The sequence below is a fragment of the Drosophila obscura genome, unplaced genomic scaffold (assembly GCF_018151105.1).
Source record: "Drosophila obscura isolate BZ-5 IFL unplaced genomic scaffold, ASM1815110v1 contig_150, whole genome shotgun sequence".
Lineage (NCBI taxonomy): Eukaryota > Metazoa > Arthropoda > Insecta > Diptera > Drosophilidae > Drosophila > Drosophila obscura.
This window is the reverse complement of record NW_024542736.1, coordinates 13,282,229-13,300,562: the sequence shown is the minus strand read 5'-3', so window position 1 is coordinate 13,300,562 and position 18,334 is coordinate 13,282,229. Positions and strand designations below refer to the sequence as shown.

General features: G+C 42.0%; 4 protein-coding genes and 3 non-coding genes across 8 annotated transcripts; 5 read left to right on the top strand and 2 right to left on the bottom strand.

Moving 5' to 3' along the window:
- Positions 1 to 395: 395 nt before the first annotated feature.
- Positions 396 to 824, bottom strand: LOC111066665 (sarcotoxin-1C). The gene is made up of 2 exons (XM_022355426.2): positions 636 to 824; positions 396 to 577 (listed from the first exon to the last, which is right to left on the bottom strand). The coding sequence occupies exons 1-2, from the start codon at positions 732 to 734 to the stop codon at positions 485 to 487; spliced, it is 192 nt and encodes a 63-aa protein (XP_022211118.1). The 5' UTR covers positions 735 to 824; the 3' UTR covers positions 396 to 484.
- Positions 825 to 3,292: 2,468 nt separating this feature from the next.
- On the bottom strand, positions 3,293 to 3,745 carry LOC111066664 (cecropin-2). The gene is made up of 2 exons (XM_022355425.2): positions 3,555 to 3,745; positions 3,293 to 3,481 (listed from the first exon to the last, which is right to left on the bottom strand). The coding sequence occupies exons 1-2, from the start codon at positions 3,651 to 3,653 to the stop codon at positions 3,389 to 3,391; spliced, it is 192 nt and encodes a 63-aa protein (XP_022211117.1). The 5' UTR covers positions 3,654 to 3,745; the 3' UTR covers positions 3,293 to 3,388.
- A 3,430-nt stretch (positions 3,746 to 7,175) lies between these two features.
- Positions 7,176 to 9,243, top strand: LOC111066624 (40S ribosomal protein S7). The gene is made up of 4 exons (XM_022355365.2): positions 7,176 to 7,243; positions 7,518 to 7,685; positions 7,742 to 8,074; positions 9,022 to 9,243. Exons 2-4 carry the CDS (start codon positions 7,518 to 7,520, stop codon positions 9,103 to 9,105), a joined length of 585 nt encoding a protein of 194 aa, XP_022211057.1. The 5' UTR covers positions 7,176 to 7,243; the 3' UTR covers positions 9,106 to 9,243.
- Positions 8,297 to 8,440, top strand: LOC121403846. The gene has a single exon (XR_005967501.1). It is a non-coding gene; the product is annotated as a small nucleolar RNA psi18S-1377 (small nucleolar RNA).
- LOC121403847 lies at positions 8,478 to 8,623 on the top strand. The gene has a single exon (XR_005967502.1). It is a non-coding gene; the product is annotated as a small nucleolar RNA psi18S-1377 (small nucleolar RNA).
- LOC121403848 lies at positions 8,644 to 8,790 on the top strand. Its single transcript, XR_005967503.1, has one exon. It is a non-coding gene; the product is annotated as a small nucleolar RNA psi18S-1377 (small nucleolar RNA).
- Positions 9,244 to 12,906: 3,663 nt separating the features above from the next.
- On the top strand, positions 12,907 to 18,276 carry LOC111066623 (acyl-CoA Delta12-desaturase). 2 transcript variants are annotated; one of them, XM_022355364.2, is made up of 6 exons: positions 12,907 to 13,136; positions 15,895 to 16,350; positions 17,013 to 17,143; positions 17,213 to 17,604; positions 17,668 to 17,843; positions 17,907 to 18,276. In XM_022355364.2, the coding sequence occupies exons 2-6, from the start codon at positions 15,927 to 15,929 to the stop codon at positions 18,068 to 18,070; spliced, it is 1,287 nt and encodes a 428-aa protein (XP_022211056.2). In that variant the 5' UTR covers positions 12,907 to 13,136; positions 15,895 to 15,926; the 3' UTR covers positions 18,071 to 18,276. The 2 variants fall into 2 exon arrangements, with proteins under 2 accessions (XP_022211056.2, XP_022211055.2); XM_022355363.2 differs by having other exon boundaries at positions 12,908 to 13,082.
- The last annotated feature ends 58 nt before the right edge of the window (positions 18,277 to 18,334 follow it).

Genomic DNA, 18,334 nt, shown 5'->3' with positions numbered 1-18,334 from the left:
TTTCGTTCAGACGCATATTTTAGTAAATAAAAGTGTCTCCGAATAGGAAAAGGAAACGTTAATTTATAGAGAAAAACGTACATATTGGACAGAAAAATATATAGAAGAACGAACACACTTCCATACACCCAGATTCACCTGCATATTCCCAGGGAAGGACATTTATTTGATAAATTCGGCCACTCCTCCTCTGAGTACGAATCACTACCACACAAAAGAAAGGGTAAAGACATGCATATACATACATATGTATTTATTTTTTATTTTTTCCGAATAGCATTTATACTTGATTTGGGTCCCGGCTCCCATATTGTAGTATGTACATATTTATGTATGCGTGCGGCAAATGGTTGGGACAAGTGCTCCGGAATTCAAATCTATAAATCGATAGCTTCAATTTAAAATTTGTTTATTTACTTAAGTCAAGGAATACAGTTATATAAAATAAATTAAATTATAGATGCGCGTAATTTATAGAGAATCTTCAGCCTCTAGCTGTGGCTGCCACATTGGCTGCTTGTTGAGCAATACCCAGTCCCTGGATGGTGGCGTCCCGAGTGTGCTGGCCAACACGTTCCTGTCAATAATTATATAGTTAAGTTTATGAATAATTGTACACTATGCAAGCGGCTTACAATTTTCTTGCCAATCTTCTTTAACCATCCTCCCTCTGACTGGCCCACGCTGATGGCCAGGATCAGAGAAAATATGACCAAGATCGTGTAGAAGTTCATGATGAGATTCTTGGAGTATTTCTGTGTTAAAAGAAAAAATTTCCTGATGCTGTTGCTGGGAGAGCTGTGCGACTGATGAACTGAAAACCACGACAGGCAGGCTTTATAAAGCCCTGCCTGCAGTCCAACAGCATGAAGAGATGCTGATAACCTGCAGTCGGGGATTTTCTCTCGCAAAAACGTACAAAAGAGGGATTGGATCAGATTGGAATCCCCCTAGGCAGCTGAACCGTGGCAAGCTAAGAGAGATCAGATTTTATAATGGTCAAAAGGGGAAATACATGACGTTTTGTCTTCTGTACCCATGTATCTAGTACAACCTGAAGGTTTAAATGTAATTATTAAACGTATTATTTTCATAAAAGTAACAGGAAAAATTAACCAACTACGTTGTTTAACTAAGGCTGCCATATTTTATGCCTCAACTGGTGTTTATTTTCTTAGCTCTTTTTTATTGGAAAGGTGCGATTTTTCCTTTTGTCATTCCACTAGACTTCTGTGTAAGTAACAAAAGATTGGGTAGACCAGATGGTGAAAAGTAGGCAGTGTGAATGAGAGGTATTTGAACCATGAATGACTACAGATAATCATTTTTTGCGATTTTTTAAGTTTTTGCTACCGGTCGTTATTTACATCTGTGGCAGCCGTGAAGTAAATTTTTTAAGTGTATATGTAGGTATAAAATATCGGTTTATTCTCCATTTTATGGGTTGCGTAGCGAGAGTATGTGCAAGTTACGTAGTAGTGACAATACTTGACTATAGTACTCTATTACTCTAGTACTCTACTCTGGTGATATGTATCAATTTTAAATTCTAAACCCAAATGTTACTAATCTCAAAATAACACAAGTGGAGCTATTAACGAGCTTTATATCTGTACAGTGAGTACAAATTCCAAAAATGAGAGACTACGGTTAAAGTTTTTTATTTAGTTATACATATGAATATGAATACATTCATACAAATGTCCGTATTAGAGAAATGCATTGAGTAATGAACCCGATACTGCTCTCGAAGTCAGACCCTCAGAATACCCTGCGGAGAAAGTGTGTAAAACTAAGAGCTGGAGATCATCCTAGCTTTGATTTAGACTGATCATGATGCTGAATCACTATATGAGTACATATAAATCCGAATTAATATGAATATGAATACATTTATATTCAGGCCGTATTAGAGAACTGAATTGAGTAATGATCTCTCCTGCTCTCAAAGTCAGACCCTCAGAATACCCTGCTAAGAAAGTGTGCAAAACTAAGAGCTGGACGTCATCATTGCTTTGATTCAGACTGATCATGATCCTGAATCACTATATGAATACATTCATATGAATATGAATACATTCATACAAATGTCCGAATTAGAAAACTGCATTGAGTAATGATCTCGATCCTGCTCTCGAAGTCAGACCCTCAGAATACCCTGCTGAGATAGTGTGCAAAACTAAGAGCTGGAGGTCACCCTAGCTTTGATTCAGATGCTGAATCACTATATGAATTCATTCATATGAATAAAAATACATTCATATGAATATAAATACATTCATATAAATATAAATACATTCATATGAATATGAATACATTCATATGAATATGAATACATTCATATGAGTATGAATACATTCATACAAATGTACTGGCCAACGAGTTCCTGAGGAGAAAGAGTTTAGCCTATGAATAAATTACATATTAACTGGGCAGACGACTTAACAAATTCTTGCCCATCTTCTTCAGTCAGACGGCTTCCGACTGACCATTAACATGGCCAGGATGAGGTCATGATTAATCCATCAATCCATCAATGAGATGAGATGATGAGATATCTGGAATTATTCTTTCAGCTTTTGCTGTGGCTGCTGCTTTGGGATCTGACCGACTGATGACTATTCCAGCCAATCTACCAATCTTATGTAGCGCCATCCGTCATACCTTCAGCTGCAAGCGATGCTGATAAGGTGCGATCGGGGATTTTCTTTTGCAAAAAAGTACCGACCGACTCGGAATCACCGTAGACATGTGTGCACATACATATGTACATATGTATGTAGCTGTGGTGATTTGACAATATGTTATTTTTTGTATTATTAATTTGAGAATGGAAAAAGGGGAAAAATAGGCGTAGAATTTAAATGAATTCACTTCAATTGGATTCATTGGTATATACATATGTATAACAGGTCAAATGAGCATTTCCGAGCTTAAGAGAAAAGCTTATTTATGTGTTTATATACATGCATATGTAAAACCACATTGATGAAGTTTTTTCTGTTTTTTCTTTGGCAGCTTTTGTACATTTGTACATACATATGCATATTTATTTCTGATGTTTTGTCTGCTTTATATTTTTACATACATATATATTTTTTTTTTTCTACAGTTCCTCCATATTTGATTTAAATTATATACTGATTATAAACAGTACCATGATAGAATAGTTAAAATAGACAAAACTTTCTCTCGGTGACCCCCACTCTGGTTGAACACCCTACACAACATAAACAAACTGATCTGCAGAATTTTGAATAATCGAATTCTGATATACTAGACAACGAAAGTATTATTTTGAAAATAATTTATTTACTTAATTCAAGAAATATAGTTTAATAATATAAGCTTAAATGTTTACAATTAGGGTCGGGTCCTAAAAGTTCCTTCATCCTCGAGCAGTGGCTGCTACATTGGCTGCTTGTTGAGCAACTCCCAGACCTTGGATAGTGGCATCCCGAGTGTGCTGGCCAACGCGTTCCTGTGGAGTACACATATATATATGTACATTTAGCCTCCATATGACTTAAATACTGGGCAGATAGATGACTTACGATTTTCTTGCCAATTTTCTTCAGCCATCCGGCCTGTGACTGTCCCATGCTAATGGCGAGGATTAGGGCAACGAAGACGAAGATCTTGTAGAAGTGCATGATGATAGTGCTTGAGTATATCTGGGATGACAGCAAAAATTGCTTGTGATGCTGATATTGCTGATGCTCAGAGAAGAATGATATTTCAAGGAAATATTCCGAGATTATATAGCCCATCAGACCCACAGATCCAAGCGGCGATGATAAGGTACACCACGGGGATTTTGCTTGGCGAAAAAGTACACGAGAGAAAATTAGATCGGCATCACCATGGCATTCTTGATTCATTCGGGTGTGACCAACAGGGGAAATACATTCCTTTAACTCAGAGGTCGGCACACCGTTCGATTGCTGCTTCTGTTACTTCTACTCGGTTATTTTATATGGTATTGTTGCTACCGCCAACTTTTGTTGACGCGTGATGTTTTTCAAGCCCACGTTAACCCCCAGGCAACAAACAAGGCCACTGGGTGGCGCCACACAGTTGACGGCGGCCAGCTCAAACAAAACAAAGGAACGGGGAAACAACAAGACCCAAACCGTGAGGCGGCAAGCGGCCGCCCACTACAGAGCCCGGCCAGCGAGGGGCCCTGTTTGCCCAGCTATAGCAAATGCAACCGAAGAAAATGAAATGATTTGCTCTGCGTAGCCGGAACGGTAGCTGAAAACTGAGAGATGAGAGCAAAGAAAATTAAATTTATTTAATTTACTACGGATCTCATGTGTTCTTTTTTTTGCCAAAATTCTGCGATAGTTATTTTCATTGCTGCTGCGTAATTTAAATATTTTTACTGAATAAAATATGTGTTTTCTTTTTAAGTTTATTAACCTACACATGAATAATTGTAATTTATACTATCCAATATTTTGACAGCTCGACAACGAACGGTCTCACTCAGGGTATATACTTTTCCGGAAAAATATGAATAAGTTTAAAACATGCCACTCTAAGATAAAATCATTATTGTTAATGTGTATTTGTGTGTGTGTTTTGGTATGCATACGGTACATAAACCGTTTACAAATTTGTCGTCGCAACTAGAACTTGAACCAGTTGGACTGCGAAGAGGGTTTCCTACGTCGAGCAAATGAGGGTCTGAAGACACGGCGACAGCCTCTGTTGATTGCAATTGTAGAGAATGAGTGAACAGGCAGTGATGGTACTGTTTCTGATACTGATTTTAAATGGTAAAAAGCAGCTTTGAAAACGGATTTTTAAACTTAATTATTAAACTTAATTAAAGATAAAACGAGAAGGAACGTGTGAGTCGCTTCTGGGGACGCGACTCTACTTATACCCGTACTCAGTCAGTATATACATTTTTGAGCTTATGATTTTTAAGAATTTTAGAATTAAAAAAAAAAAATTTTATATTTTACATTTTTTTGCTACATATGATATCTACATCTACATATACAATGCATCTAACATGTAGATTTTACATGTTCCAATTAGATTCTACATCTCCTCCGCTAGGGGTTTCCCGCGCACTGAACGCGGCAGAGTGTGCGAGCGAGAAGGAAAATGAGTTGCGTTGTTGTTGGAAGGAGGGGAAGCTTTGTGGCAGGGGAAGCAACAGAAAATTAATTTTCTTTATTCTGGCTATAGTTATGATCCGATCTGATTCAGATTCGGCAATCTGGTAGATATGGGCATTCTCTACGATACTGCGTTTTTAGTTTTATCGTATCTTTAAAATTGTGCCTGCCACAGATTTTCGTCCTTTGTGGGGGCGGCAGGGGGCGGGGCGAAATTTTGAAATACAATTGTAGCAGTGTGATATCACATGAGTCTGGAAACCAAATTTGGTTACCCTAACTCTTATAGTCTCTGAGATCCAGGCGCTCAACAAGACGGACGGACGGACGGACGGACGTACGGACGGACAGACAGACATGGCTATATCGACTCGGCTATTGATGCTGATCAAGAATATATATACTTTATGGGGTCGGAAAATTTTCCTTCTCTGCGTTACACACATCCACTTTTACCACAAATCTAATATACCCCTTAACTCTTTTTTGAGTACGGGTATAAAAATAGCATATACAAAATGCATACTCCATAATTAAGTTGTTTATATGTAGCAAATGTGTAGTTACCATGTAATTTACGTGTAAAATACTATCGTGATAGTATCGGGCTCAAATAATTATTAATTATTTTTTTGTTGATATTTAATGGTTACTAGCCTGATTAAATAGAGCGGGGCTAAGCTATTTTTTTCTCGGTTTCTGAGGTTCCAGTCACACTCGACAAAACAAATCAAGTGAAATATTTATTTTTCCATATATTAAGACACATTTCAAATTGACCGCCAAACTCAATTTAGCGCACAAAAAATACTGACATTTTTCGCTCTCAATTCGTGGTGGGTTTTCAAAATTCGCTCTCAATTCGTGGTGGGTTTTCAAAATTTGCTCTCTTTTCAGAGGTGAAGAGATCGTTTTCGTCGTGACTCTTCCTTCATTTTCGTGGTGTGAGCGACATGTATCTTACGGGAACGTATATACATTGCTGCGACGTTCCCGTAAGATACATTTGATTTGGGAAAAGGGAGCAACAATCTGCATACCTTGGGAAAATAGATATTAGGACTTGAAATATTGTTTGTAATTTCAGGCTCCAATTAATGCAGAACCCAGTCAGTCTCTGTTTGAAAGGTATTAACGAAATTTTGCAGCCCACGGGTACCAATAATGGGTATCAGAACCGGGATATATGTACATATAAAATACAAAACATATGCATTAATATGTAAAAAACATGTCAATCTATGATAAAATCATTATAAATGTTTCAATTGAGCTTGGAAAAACAAATTTAACATCAATTAAAGGAAATAAGGTATACACTATTCCATACGCATAGATGAAAATTTGGTTGACCAGCAACACTGACGTCACATTTAGGCAACATTTACGTTTAATGCTTTGGCCGTTTTTGTTTGAACCTTTTTATGTAAACAATCCAATAAAGAATAGTTCTGAAAACTAGCCAATCTTGAACAAATTTCATTGAGGAATTGGATAAAATTATTTTTTTAGAGCTGAGAGGGCCAACTATCTAGTAATATTAAACTGAATATCAAAATTGACGAATTTCATATCACAAAATACAATCTATGGTATGGCAGCTCGTAGCAACTACGAATTGCACGAGTCTGGCAGCGCCACAAAAACGACGACAAACGCTATGTAAATAATCAAATAAAAAGGACTTCTGAAAACTTGCCAATCTTGTAGAAAATGAACGTATCTATCGGATAAAATTATTTGTTTAGGGCTGAGAGTCCCAGCTAGCTAGTAATATCAAACGGAATATCAAAATCGAGGAATATCAACTTGGAATGTTTTGAAAAAAACAATCGATACTATCGTGATAGTATTTAATAAAAAACCATTGAAACCTATTAGGAACTTGTCCATTGCAAAAATTAGATGTTAGATGTTTAGATTTGTCTTCGTATTTTATAGCAGCCAATCCAAACATATTAAAAGGGCAACGACTGTAGCTCGATACTATCATGATAGTCGCAAAACCGTCGATAGTATCGGATAGCAGCAAACTATCGATACCATCGATAGTGCCCTCTATGGTTAGACACCTCTAGCACTTCCTTTTCCTGTCAAAATAGTCGACAAAGGTGGTACATTTGTTTTAAAAGGCGACGAAAATCGTGAAAATATGCAAGATGCGCAACGCAGTGGATTAAAATAATGAGAGGGAAAAGAAATTAAATGCTTGCTGTTGAGAGATAAAACAAAAAGCGAGTGAAATTGTCTGAAAATGTAGCCGATGGACTGCGATTAGGAAAATCAATTGAAACGACCGAGAAGCTGCTTTTCGTAGACTGCGTTTCGTGGATGCGAATGTTTGAATTGTTTACTCATTTAAGTTGGCATGGTGTCCATTTGCAGATGGCTATCGGCTCCAAGATTATCAAGCCCGGCGGCGCAGACCCCGATGATTTCGAGAAGTCGATTGCCCAGGCTCTGGTTGAGCTTGAGGCAAACAGCGACCTGAAGCCCTACCTGCGCGATCTGCACATCACCCGTGCGCGCGAGATTGAGTTTGGCAGCAAGAAGGTGAGTTGATGCCTATATTTGATGTGAAACTCTTTCTAACTTGTTTACGTCTGCAGGCCGTCATCATCTACGTGCCCATTCCCCAGCAGAAGGTGTTCCAGAAGATCCAGATCATTCTGGTCCGCGAGTTGGAGAAGAAGTTCTCCGGCAAGCACGTCGTGGTTATTGGAGAGCGCAAGATTCTGCCCAAGCCCACACGTAAGGCGCGTAATCCCCTGAAGCAGAAGCGTCCACGCTCCCGTACCCTGACCGCTGTGTACGATGCCATTCTGGAGGATCTGGTCTTCCCTGCCGAGATCGTTGGCAAGCGCATCCGCGTCAAGCTGGACGGCTCCCAGCTGGTTAAGGTGCATTTGGACAAAAACCAACAGACCACCATCGAGCACAAAGTGAGTTTAAAGTCAAGTGGAAGTCTTTATATTTTAAGTGCTATCTTGTGGTCCGTGTGGCAGTTACATCTTCGTCCCCGTGTTATTTGTGACGCGTTTTCCAAGCGTCGTGATCGTCAAAGGGGACGCATATCACCAAGTGCCAATAACTCGTTATTGTATGTCACTGACGCGTTTGCGGGCTTGCATCTCCATATATTGGCCACACTCTGGTACCCTTGACCGTTCTTGTGTTATTCGCTGGACTCACCTTCTAGTCCAGCGATTGTCAAACAGAACGTACACTAATCCCAGGCAACAACTCACTCCACAATGATTAGCCGATAATAGCCTAGGCCGCATCATTACTAAATGTTTGCCACATTTGTATATATATGCCGTGTCAACTAGATCAATAGATCCACCGTTCTTGTGTTATTCGCTGAACTCACCTTCTAGTCCAGAGATTGTCAAACAGAACGTACAGTAAACTCAAAAGCAACTACTCACTCCACAATGGGGAGCCGACTATAACCAAGGCATCTTCATTACTAAATGTTTGCTACAGAATAATCCCATTAGACTTTCCACCGTTCTTGTGTTATTCGCTGGATGCCCAACTTAGCCCAGTGATTGTCAAACAGAACGCACATTGAAGACCAGGCATCTGCTTTCACTCCACAATGTTGTGTCCATTATATCCGGGACTACTACATTACTATTAGCGTGCCACAACACCACACACGATGCACAATGATTACCGCCCATTTGCCTCCCGAGCACCGTTTTATTCCTGGTGTCTTGGGACTTCCTATATTGGCGGAAGAGTAATCCAGCCTTTCGTGTGTTTTCCTTCGTTGCAGTATATCCTGCCGCAGCGAAGAGCACGGCAACTGGACAATTAATTTATATAGATAACCACAATATGTCTAAAACTAATGTGCAAAATCTTTTTCTACTTCCTCCAGGTTGATACATTCACATCGGTCTACAAGAAGCTGACTGGCCGCGATGTTACCTTCGAATTCCCCGACAACTACCTGAATGTCTAGAGTGTGTTCGTCGCCGTCGCGCTGGTTCGGTTCATCTAAGAAAGTTGAAACAATTCTGTCGTACAGAATGTGTATTTTTTACATGAGCTGGAGAACGTAACGTGAAAGAAATAAAACATTAAACACTTTTAAAACTAAGCAAATCCCAATTAACAGAACTGCTCTATCTTGTAATTAATCACTCCCAGCGCTCCCGGCTCCGGTAATACGATTTAAGATTAAGCACTGCCCAAGGCATTACATGTATTTGAGCCGGTTTTGTAGTCCCCAGCGTCGCCTCATCCACTGCGATTTGGTACATCTTTTGAATAAGTGTAGCCATAGAAGACGTAATTAAGTCCTGTCCATCGGGTCGGTAGCTACCGCCATGCAGTATTTAATTACATCCTTAATTAAAACTATCACGGCGTGCTATTTATATCGGATTCACTTGTTAACTTTTACCATCGCTTTCTTTGGACTTAGATCCCTCCTCCGCCACAGATGTATGTGTGGAAAGGGTTTCATATGCAATTACTTCCCATAATTACAGGAACTCCGAGAATCGGCCTCATACGTTAATGTGTACACTTGTGTAGGCGCTACTTTCGTAGCCGGGTGTGACACCCAGATGGTGGGAACGGAACTTGATTATCGTTCTATTGTATGGATGGAAATTGGGAGAGCTTTCAAAAGCTCTGTGCTGTGGCAGTCTGTGGTACGTTGACACGCTGTGGATTGTAGCAAAGTTTCAGCTTTTCATTAATATACGCTGAATTCTGGAATTGGGAAAGTTTTCTTTTAAGCCCTGTCTAACGTGCATATTTAAATGCTATTTTTTAAGTTATTATTTAACATAGCTGGATGGTTTAAAACTCCAAGCTGCATGATCTAAAACCATAAGATGAATTCTTTACTCCATGCCAATCATGATTGAAGCGAATTCAAAATCGATTGGGAAGTGAACTTTTGCAATCTGGACTTTTGTTTGATGTCTTATTTTATATGCCAGTTGTGGACTGCGGGTGCCATTTAACTAGTATAGTCCACCGATTTCAATTTTGAAATTTAATTGGAACTAACCAAAAAATCACGCAATTCAACAAAATTATAATCTAATACGAGGAATGGGCGCACAAAGAACTTGGTGGGTAGGTGCACGGACAGGAGTGATGCGGACATGGACATGAACATGAACGTGGCACTGCTTTAAGGTCGAGGCAACGAATAAAATAGAAACAATAGTTTTTGGCCACAACACGAGCTCCATTTCGTTTTCAGGGCGCAGACAAAATGCTGTTTTTGTGTTCGGTGTGTCTGTTATTTGACCGTTGAGTGGGAATCCCAAGAGGGAGTTTTTGTAGTGTGGTATGTGATTCGATGGCGTCGTCGAGACAGGTTTTGTTGACAGGTTGTCGCTGGAGTAAGGGCTTGCTTGTATCTATTTATCTTCTATCTTAATACCCCGCTGTGTCATCTATTATTGATGTTTCCTAATTGTGGGTCATTCGAAAGTAATGCTTATCATTGGTGGGGAAATGGTTCAGCCTTGCGTATGTGTAATTCCGTCTTGATAAAAATTCATTTCGTTCTCTAATTAAAACGCTCCTTCCACACATAGCCAAGGAAGTGTTGGAAGGGCACTTTGTATGTAGATTTTATTGAACATGTGCTTAAAAGAAAAATGTGTATGACAGTCGCAATTCGGTTCGGTTGGCGAGCCTCAAAGTGGGCTGCTCTTTGACAAATTATGTCATCCCCTACTGCTTTTGCTGCTGCTTCCAGTGACGTCGCCGGTATGAGTCACGATTTGATTCTCAATTGCTCTTGCTATTGAACAACTTAATTTTTCTTCGCTGACTGCTGCTATAATCAGCAACTAGTATTTTGCAGCTATCAGTATTGTGCAGTATAGCACAAATACCATATCAGGCTTAAAGAGTGTTCAGCCTTCGTCTCTGCAGCGATATGTACATACCTATTTTTATTTCATATTTTTAAATGAAGAATTCTGTGATATCACAAAGTTACAAGTGTATTTCAAAATTTCTGCCCGCAACCTTCCGCTTCCACAAAGGACGATCTGTGGCATCCACAATTTTGAAGATACGATATAAAGAAAAACGCAGTATCGTAGAGAATGACCATATCTATTTGATTGCCAAATCTGTCAGCGATAAAATATTTTAATATTCCACATAGATCATAAGCTCACATATACTGACTAAGTACGGGTATAAAAGTTGAGTCGCGGCAACAAAAGAAACTCATACAAACTCTACAAATATATATATATATATATTTTATATATGTATGTACATAGTAAATGGCCGTCCGTGAGAGTTTGTGCATTGATGATCGCACAAGTACCGTCCAGAGGTTATTTCTCTCTACCAATGAGTTTTCTATATTTATCCAGCAATGCCGTTGCATCATCTTTCTTTCTGGTCCTTCTACCGCAGAGATGAGATTCTAGACATATTCATGCAATATTAAAATGAGAGAGAGAGTGGCTTATCTCCGTTCAGAGAACTAAAATATCATTATTTAATATGTTGTGGGATGGTGATAAAGTCGACATTCGGTTGTCGTTCAGCTCGAAACGAGTTTGTTTCTCTCTATTACTTTTTCTCTACGCATGTGGCTCTGCTTCCCCTTATCCACAGCGTGGACAACAAAAATGGGAAGCAAATATACAGAAGAGGCAGATAAAAGCGACAGCGCGATAATGATACGATTGGAATGAGCTGAACGGGGGAAGAAGCAACAAACAAAATACACGATGGGAGAGGTAGAGCAGAAATACGCTCTCACGAAAAGTGGGTTAGTAAGCAGCAGCTGTAGGAACTTGGCCGATATTTAAGAGCTTTGGGATCTCACACGATGACGAAATGCCTCCACCGCATACATATATCTCCCCCCCCACACACACACACACTATAGTACTGCCAGCCCTGCCAGCGTCTGCGCTGCGTCGATGCCGCAGTTCGCGGTTAGTGCTGACACATATTCGAGTACGTACCCTTTAGCGATGGAGATATATTCACTTATCAGTGCGCTAAAGGAATTAGTATGGACTATCATAAGATATAAAAGCTCCATGTTGCCATTATAATCGTGTATCAATTAAATGGCCACGCTAGCAATCAAAATGTCCTTCCACCCCACGACGCTTCTTGATTCATGAAGAATCACAAAACAGTGTATCCACTATTCGCCCACGGGAGGCTCTTTTGCTGTATGGTTTCTTATAGAAAGCATTGACTTTGAACCACGCTGCCAAGGTATATGAAGAAATAGGTAAGGCAGAAAGCCACATCACTCACATATATGTACAAATATGTGTGTACATATGTATGTATGTATGTATGTTTCCTCACCTGTCGCAAAGAGCGCCAAAGAGTGAAGGAGAGAGGGTGGGATATATGACTCTCTTACCTTCTATTTAATATACCTCATGCTCTGCAAGTGTGTTGTTTGTGTAATGTTTACGGAATGTGTGAGCACAACAGAGAATGATAAACAACATGATGGAACGAACGCGTTAACATTAGCGGGTTGAAGGAGAGAAAAGGGCAAGGCAAAATGTAGATAATAACTGTAGACGCAGTCGCAGCCGCGTGCCAGAGAGCAGAGAGAGAGAGAGGGAGCGACTTCCACCAACAAATAAAGTGAAATAAAAATTGAATGGTCTTCACCGCTCCCCCGCAGTCGCCGTCGCAGCTGGCGTCGTTACTATAGGGGCCCAGAACTATCAGCGGCAGCGACGCCGACAACGCCAGCCCCAGCTCTTGGATGTAAATGTCGACCGTTGGGGCGTTGTTAGTCATTTCGGTTCGTTCGTTCGCTTGGCCAACACATCCCCCAGAGCAGAGAACCTAAGACACGAGAAACGCGCCGCCGCCGCTGCGTATCAGTTCTAACGGTAGTTCCGAAACTTCCTCCGCGTCGCGTTATAGCAGTCTCAGTTACAGTTGCAGTCAGCATTCCAAAACCAAGTACGTGTAGCAGTGTCAAATATCGGTGCAAAGCTTCTCCGCAATCTCGTAACCGTAAGCTATTTTTAAGAACTTGGAAAATGTGAACCTGACGTCAGCGCGTACACATTGCGGGAGCAGCATAATCTTCGACATAGAAACCCAACCCAAATCATCCGCGTCCCAACTTTTACTCCCACTCGTTCTCCCACTGTCGACTGTCCATCCCCTTCGATCCGGCGCCGTTCACATGCAAATTGTAACCCAATTGTTTGCTCATTTCTGTCATTACCAGCGTCAATTAGAGGCGGGTAGGGAGAACGCGGAAGCCAGGGGACGGGATGAGAGTCAACAGACCGAATAACATGCACACACCGCGACCACCTGCCACCAGGTGTTGGCTCTAGGACTGTATACACACATTATCCCTGATGATTTGATTGCCGCCACGACACGCGCTGACCCCCATCAATAACCAAACATCAGAGAAAAAAACACAGCAGAAAGAACAACCAACCCATATAAGACTGTCTAGCTCTTACATATGTACATACATATGCACATTCTACGTACATATGTGCATATGTCCTATGAATCCACCGAGTGTGAGATATAAAAATGTCCAAACTGTGAATTCCTAAGAATTTCTAATCGTGCCGAAGTCCCTTCCCACTAAAGATGTTTTCTGTCATCGCACGCTTGAGACCGGCATGAACCTTCCACCAACTGCTGCCGTGAGAGATCTTTCCAGAATTATCTTTAGATAGCGAATGTCGAATGGGGGTTTCTATTGCCCCACAACTAAATGTGCTCTGCTATTAAAAGCTCCAATTAAAGGTGGCAAGGCAGCTGCTGCGCGGGCAACAAGTGGCAATACTTTATCTGAGGGTTGGGAGAAACGCCGAAGGCTTCTCTCAGCGAGATAAAAGCTCGACCTGCCGCTAAGTTTCCGATTTGGTCTGGGCATGGAAAATTTCCAATAAAATTTGGCACTACGGCAGTAAAAGTGCTTGAAAGTTGAGAGTGGGCGTACAGTTGGCGATAGGGCGACGTGCGGGCCATCAGGCAATTAGCCATGTTTGAAAAGTCGCCCGTCCATGGCAAGAATAACGAAAACTAAACAGAATTTATAAATGGATGGTCGGCTTTATCGCGAATATCGCCAGAAAAAACACTCCAGACTGAATTGAACTAAACGAACGAACGAAAATTGAAGGTGCTCTACGGGGCTCGGGGTCTTGGAGAGTGCTGACGATGACTGAATTTATTTATTGTTTATTATTATTTATTATTGGGCCAAATATGTAGATTGTTTAATTTTCTTATGCGCTCTTCGGGGCCAGGGTGTCAGAAACACTCGCCTGCTCGCCTCAGACTTTGCTCCAGCTCGTGGCACAATGGCTGAGTCGCGTGCTCTCGCTCTCTCATGATAATATTGATAAATTCGTGCGACTACGACTATATGACAGTGTTCGTCAAGTTCTCCTACTGGTGGCCGTTCTCCTTCTTATATTCATTCTCCGCCGGTACCCCCTTATCAAATTAGCGTGCGGGGCTACATTTTCTAATTAAAAGTCGAAGGCAAAACGGGGTGTGTTTGCTAACCCCCATTACCTCCCTAGGGACCAGTATTTTATCAATATGCAAATGGCTACGGACGCAATCTTATCGCAGGGCTGCGGGAATTGTTAGTTACGTAAGGGGCCCCTACTGGAACTCTGCAATTACTCATCCCGACTTGAACACCTGGGTCGACCAGACTGTCCATGAATCATGGGGAACAATAATCTCAAGTAGGAGTATTTACAGCACTCGATGATTGCTTATCGGAGCCCCCGAAATTTCGAATGAACTCAGTGAGAAATGTGGGCCAGATGTCCAGGTGTGCTTATCAGCAAAGCCATAAGTCCCTAGCCGAGAGTCATATTCATACTCGTACACTCCCAAGACCTAAAATTTGGTAGATAAACATTTCTATTGTTTGTCTAGCTGCCATCGTCGGGCTATCCCCTGTTAATCGAAAAGCGAAAGAGACAAATAGAATGTCTATAAAAACGGTGTGCATCAAACGATGCAATTTATTTCGGAGATAGTCGGATAATAATTATTCCGAGCATCAAGAAAAAAGGTTGCAATAGAATATCTATCTATCTATCTATCTATGTCTGTTTGAGTTAGATAAGGAAATATAATCATGAGCAATTGGAGAACGGAGATTAGCACCAGTTGCCCGAAATTCCAGCAGTTCGGATAGTGTCGATGACAGGGCGGAATCTTCCACTGATATTTTACACCAGAAAACAAGGAATTAGTTCTCAGCCCGAACATCCATCAGGGTCGTGTGCAGATCCACCTGCATGATGACTCAGTGCTCTGGTGGATTCAACGTTGATACCGCCTATGGCCATCATTTGGTAGCGTAGTTTTGTTTGTTTTATGGCCAGATACCCAGATAGTGGTTAAGCCCGACTAACAATTCGATGACTACAACACGGCACTTGGCTGACGATAAGCCCGCTGTAGCAATCGACGACCGACATCGGAATAGACAGACGCACTGCCAACGACTTAAAAAATTTGTCCATAAATACAATACAATACATAAATGCTAATAATCAGAGCCAACATAGCAGCCCACTCCGTCGGTGGGTAGCAGCAGCGGGTGGGGCACATGAGAGCGCTGCGAATTTCACACCAATTACAGCCTCCATTTTATCAAAGGCCTGTTAATAGTGGCGATTATAACCGTCCTAAATTTCAATTAGCAGGTGTCTATGGATTCAGTCTGATTACTCATCCATCTAACCATCGACACTCTGATCTCTCTTTGCAGCCGATCTCCGAGCTCCGATCACCGATTACACAATGTGCCTTTCCTCGCCATCACTAGCGCCCGGCCAAAGCCAGGCAACCGAGAGCCAATGCAACGGGTCATGCAGCCTGGACAAGAATGGGAACCGCAGCAGCACCACCACCACTAGCAGCAGCAGCATTAACGGAGAGCTAAAGCACAGAGGCCACTCCACAGAGGATAGACAGACCAAAGGGCCCAAGAGGGAGATAGACGATAATTTAGGTTATAAGGAGGAAAATGCCGTGTATAAGGAGAACCCCGAGAAGGGCCAGAAGATGCAGGAGCAGCAGCAGCAGCAACTGCAGGATAAAGAGGAGGAGGTGTACAAGCCACAGATCAGATGGCCCGATCTGGGGGCCCAGACCTTCCTGCACGTTGGTGCCCTCTACGGCGTCTACCTGCTCTTCTACGCTAAGTTCTACACATTCCTCTGGGGTGAGTATCCACTGTCCTCCACACTCTTCCGCATCGTGATCTGTAATTAACATGTGTAACAAATGAGTTTGTGCCTCTACCTGGTCTCCGCTTGTCCGTAATTCATAATTACTTGAGGCAATAAGCAAACATTATATTAGCTATTTGGTAAGCTGCGCTTCTGGCTCGCCAGTTTTTTTAGTTGGCCATAACACACGCATTTAAAGTAGGGTATGCAATCATTCATTTGGAGGAAAAACTTTAGGAATGGTCAGCGAGGAGCGGATGATAAAATATAACAGATTTCACTTAGGAATGATAAAGAACCTATTTATAACAGTGGGGAAGGGAATATTTTATCTATATTTAACAGTGGCAGAATAGACTTTGACTAGCGGCAATTGAACTTAACGAACGCTTAAATTGCCAACGTCGAACAATTTCGAACAATAATCGAAGTGACAGAGAACGATTTCCGACATCTAGGCCACCCCGAAGAACAGAGAATAGATATATTTAGTATTGTGTCATGCGGTGAGCAAATTAAGCGGGGCAAAGTCAACAGAGCGAACTATTCAGATACCTATGTACATATATGTTATTTGCTATATACAGATGGCAGTGTGTGTGTGTTTGTATATATAAACAATGACATTCTACTGTGCTCTTTCTCCCTCTTTCAGTGGTTGGCACCATCTGGGTATCGGGCATTGGGATCACGGCGGGTGCGCATCGTCTCTGGTCGCACAAATCCTACACGGCCTCCTGGGTTCTGCGTGTTCTGCTCGCGTTCGCCTTCTCCATAGCTGGTCAGGTAAGTGGGTCGGGAAAGGATCTCAGAAGGCGAGAAAAGGTGTTGATAGCACTCTCATTTCTCCTACAGCGTGATGCCTACACATGGGCCCTGGACCATAGGATACACCATAAATTCACAGAGACGGACGCAGATCCTCACAATGCGAAGCGCGGCTTCTTCTTCGCTCACGTGGGCTGGTTGTTCCTCACCCCCCACCCGAAGGTTGTGGCAAAGCGGAAGGTGATCGACATGTCGGATCTGGAGGCCGACGCTGTGTGCATGTTCCAGAGAAAGTACTACATTCCGCTCTTCGCCCTCTGCTCGATCATTCTGCCCGTGTGCGTGCCATGGTACTTCTGGGGCGAGAGCCTCTGGATGTCCTTCTGGATTAACTTCAACATGCGATTCACTTGGACCCTCAACGTGGCCTTTTTCGTGAACAGCGTGGCTCACATGTATGGCAACAGGCCATACGATAAGTACGAACATCCTGATACCTACCTTCACATACATTCCTTTACTTTTTGCTCTCTCTTCTTCAGGAATATCATGTCCGTAGAGACGCCCATCGTCTCACTGCTGGCCATGGGCGAGGGATGGCACAACTACCACCACGTGTTCCCCTGGGATTACAAGACGGGAGAGTTCGGCAACTACAGCCTAAACGTGACAACGGGCTTTATTGACTTTTGCGCCCGCCTCGGTTTGGCCAGTGGACGTAGGTTATGCCTTGATCTCTATGTGACCTTCAACTAATGCCTTGAATATAATCACTGAACAGGCAAAGTTGTTTCCCCCGACATGGTGAAGCGACGCGCGGCAAAGTGTGGGGACGGAACACGTTTCCTGGACGACGATTTCGCCCATAAGGATCAAGTTTGGGGCTTCGGGGACAAGGACTTGCCGCGAGAGGACCTCGCCGAGCTGGCCAAGATGCAGAATTGAGGGTTCGAGCTCTGGCACTGTATTATCTTTGCAACCTGTGGTTTCAATAGTTTTAAGTTTAAGTTGCACCAGTCGCCTCATCCCAGTCCCAGTCCCAGTCCTATGACCAATCCCATAAATCCCCGTCTGAGCACAAGTTCGCCGTTGCTTTCGTTACTTACCCGATAGTACTCGGGTCAATAAACTATGTTTTGTATTAAACCAAACTGTGCGTTTTGCCCTCCGCTCGACTGTGCGCCTTCCTAGGTATGTATTAGTCTTGGG

Bases quoted from the DNA above. Each gene is read 5' to 3' on its own strand.
- LOC111066665 (XM_022355426.2), bottom strand. From the start codon at position 734: ATGAACTTCTACACGATCTTGGTCATATTTTCTCTGATCCTGGCCATC. The intron at 578-635 runs GTAAGCCGCTTG...AATTATTGACAG, and splicing joins AGAAGATTGGCAAGAAAATT to GAACGTGTTGGCCAGCACAC.
- LOC111066664 (XM_022355425.2), bottom strand. From the start codon at position 3,653: ATGCACTTCTACAAGATCTTCGTCTTCGTTGCCCTAATCCTCGCCATT. The intron at 3,482-3,554 runs GTAAGTCATCTA...TGTACTCCACAG, and splicing joins AGAAAATTGGCAAGAAAATC to GAACGCGTTGGCCAGCACAC.
- LOC111066624 (XM_022355365.2), top strand. From the start codon at position 7,518: ATGGCTATCGGCTCCAAGATTATCAAGCCCGGCGGCGCAGACCCCGAT. The intron at 7,686-7,741 runs GTGAGTTGATGC...TTACGTCTGCAG, and splicing joins TTGAGTTTGGCAGCAAGAAG to GCCGTCATCATCTACGTGCC. The intron at 8,075-9,021 runs GTGAGTTTAAAG...TACTTCCTCCAG, and splicing joins AGACCACCATCGAGCACAAA to GTTGATACATTCACATCGGT.
- LOC111066623 (XM_022355364.2), top strand. From the start codon at position 15,927: ATGTGCCTTTCCTCGCCATCACTAGCGCCCGGCCAAAGCCAGGCAACC. The intron at 17,144-17,212 runs GTAAGTGGGTCG...TTTCTCCTACAG, and splicing joins CCTTCTCCATAGCTGGTCAG to CGTGATGCCTACACATGGGC. The intron at 17,605-17,667 runs GTACGAACATCC...TCTCTTCTTCAG, and splicing joins GGCAACAGGCCATACGATAA to GAATATCATGTCCGTAGAGA.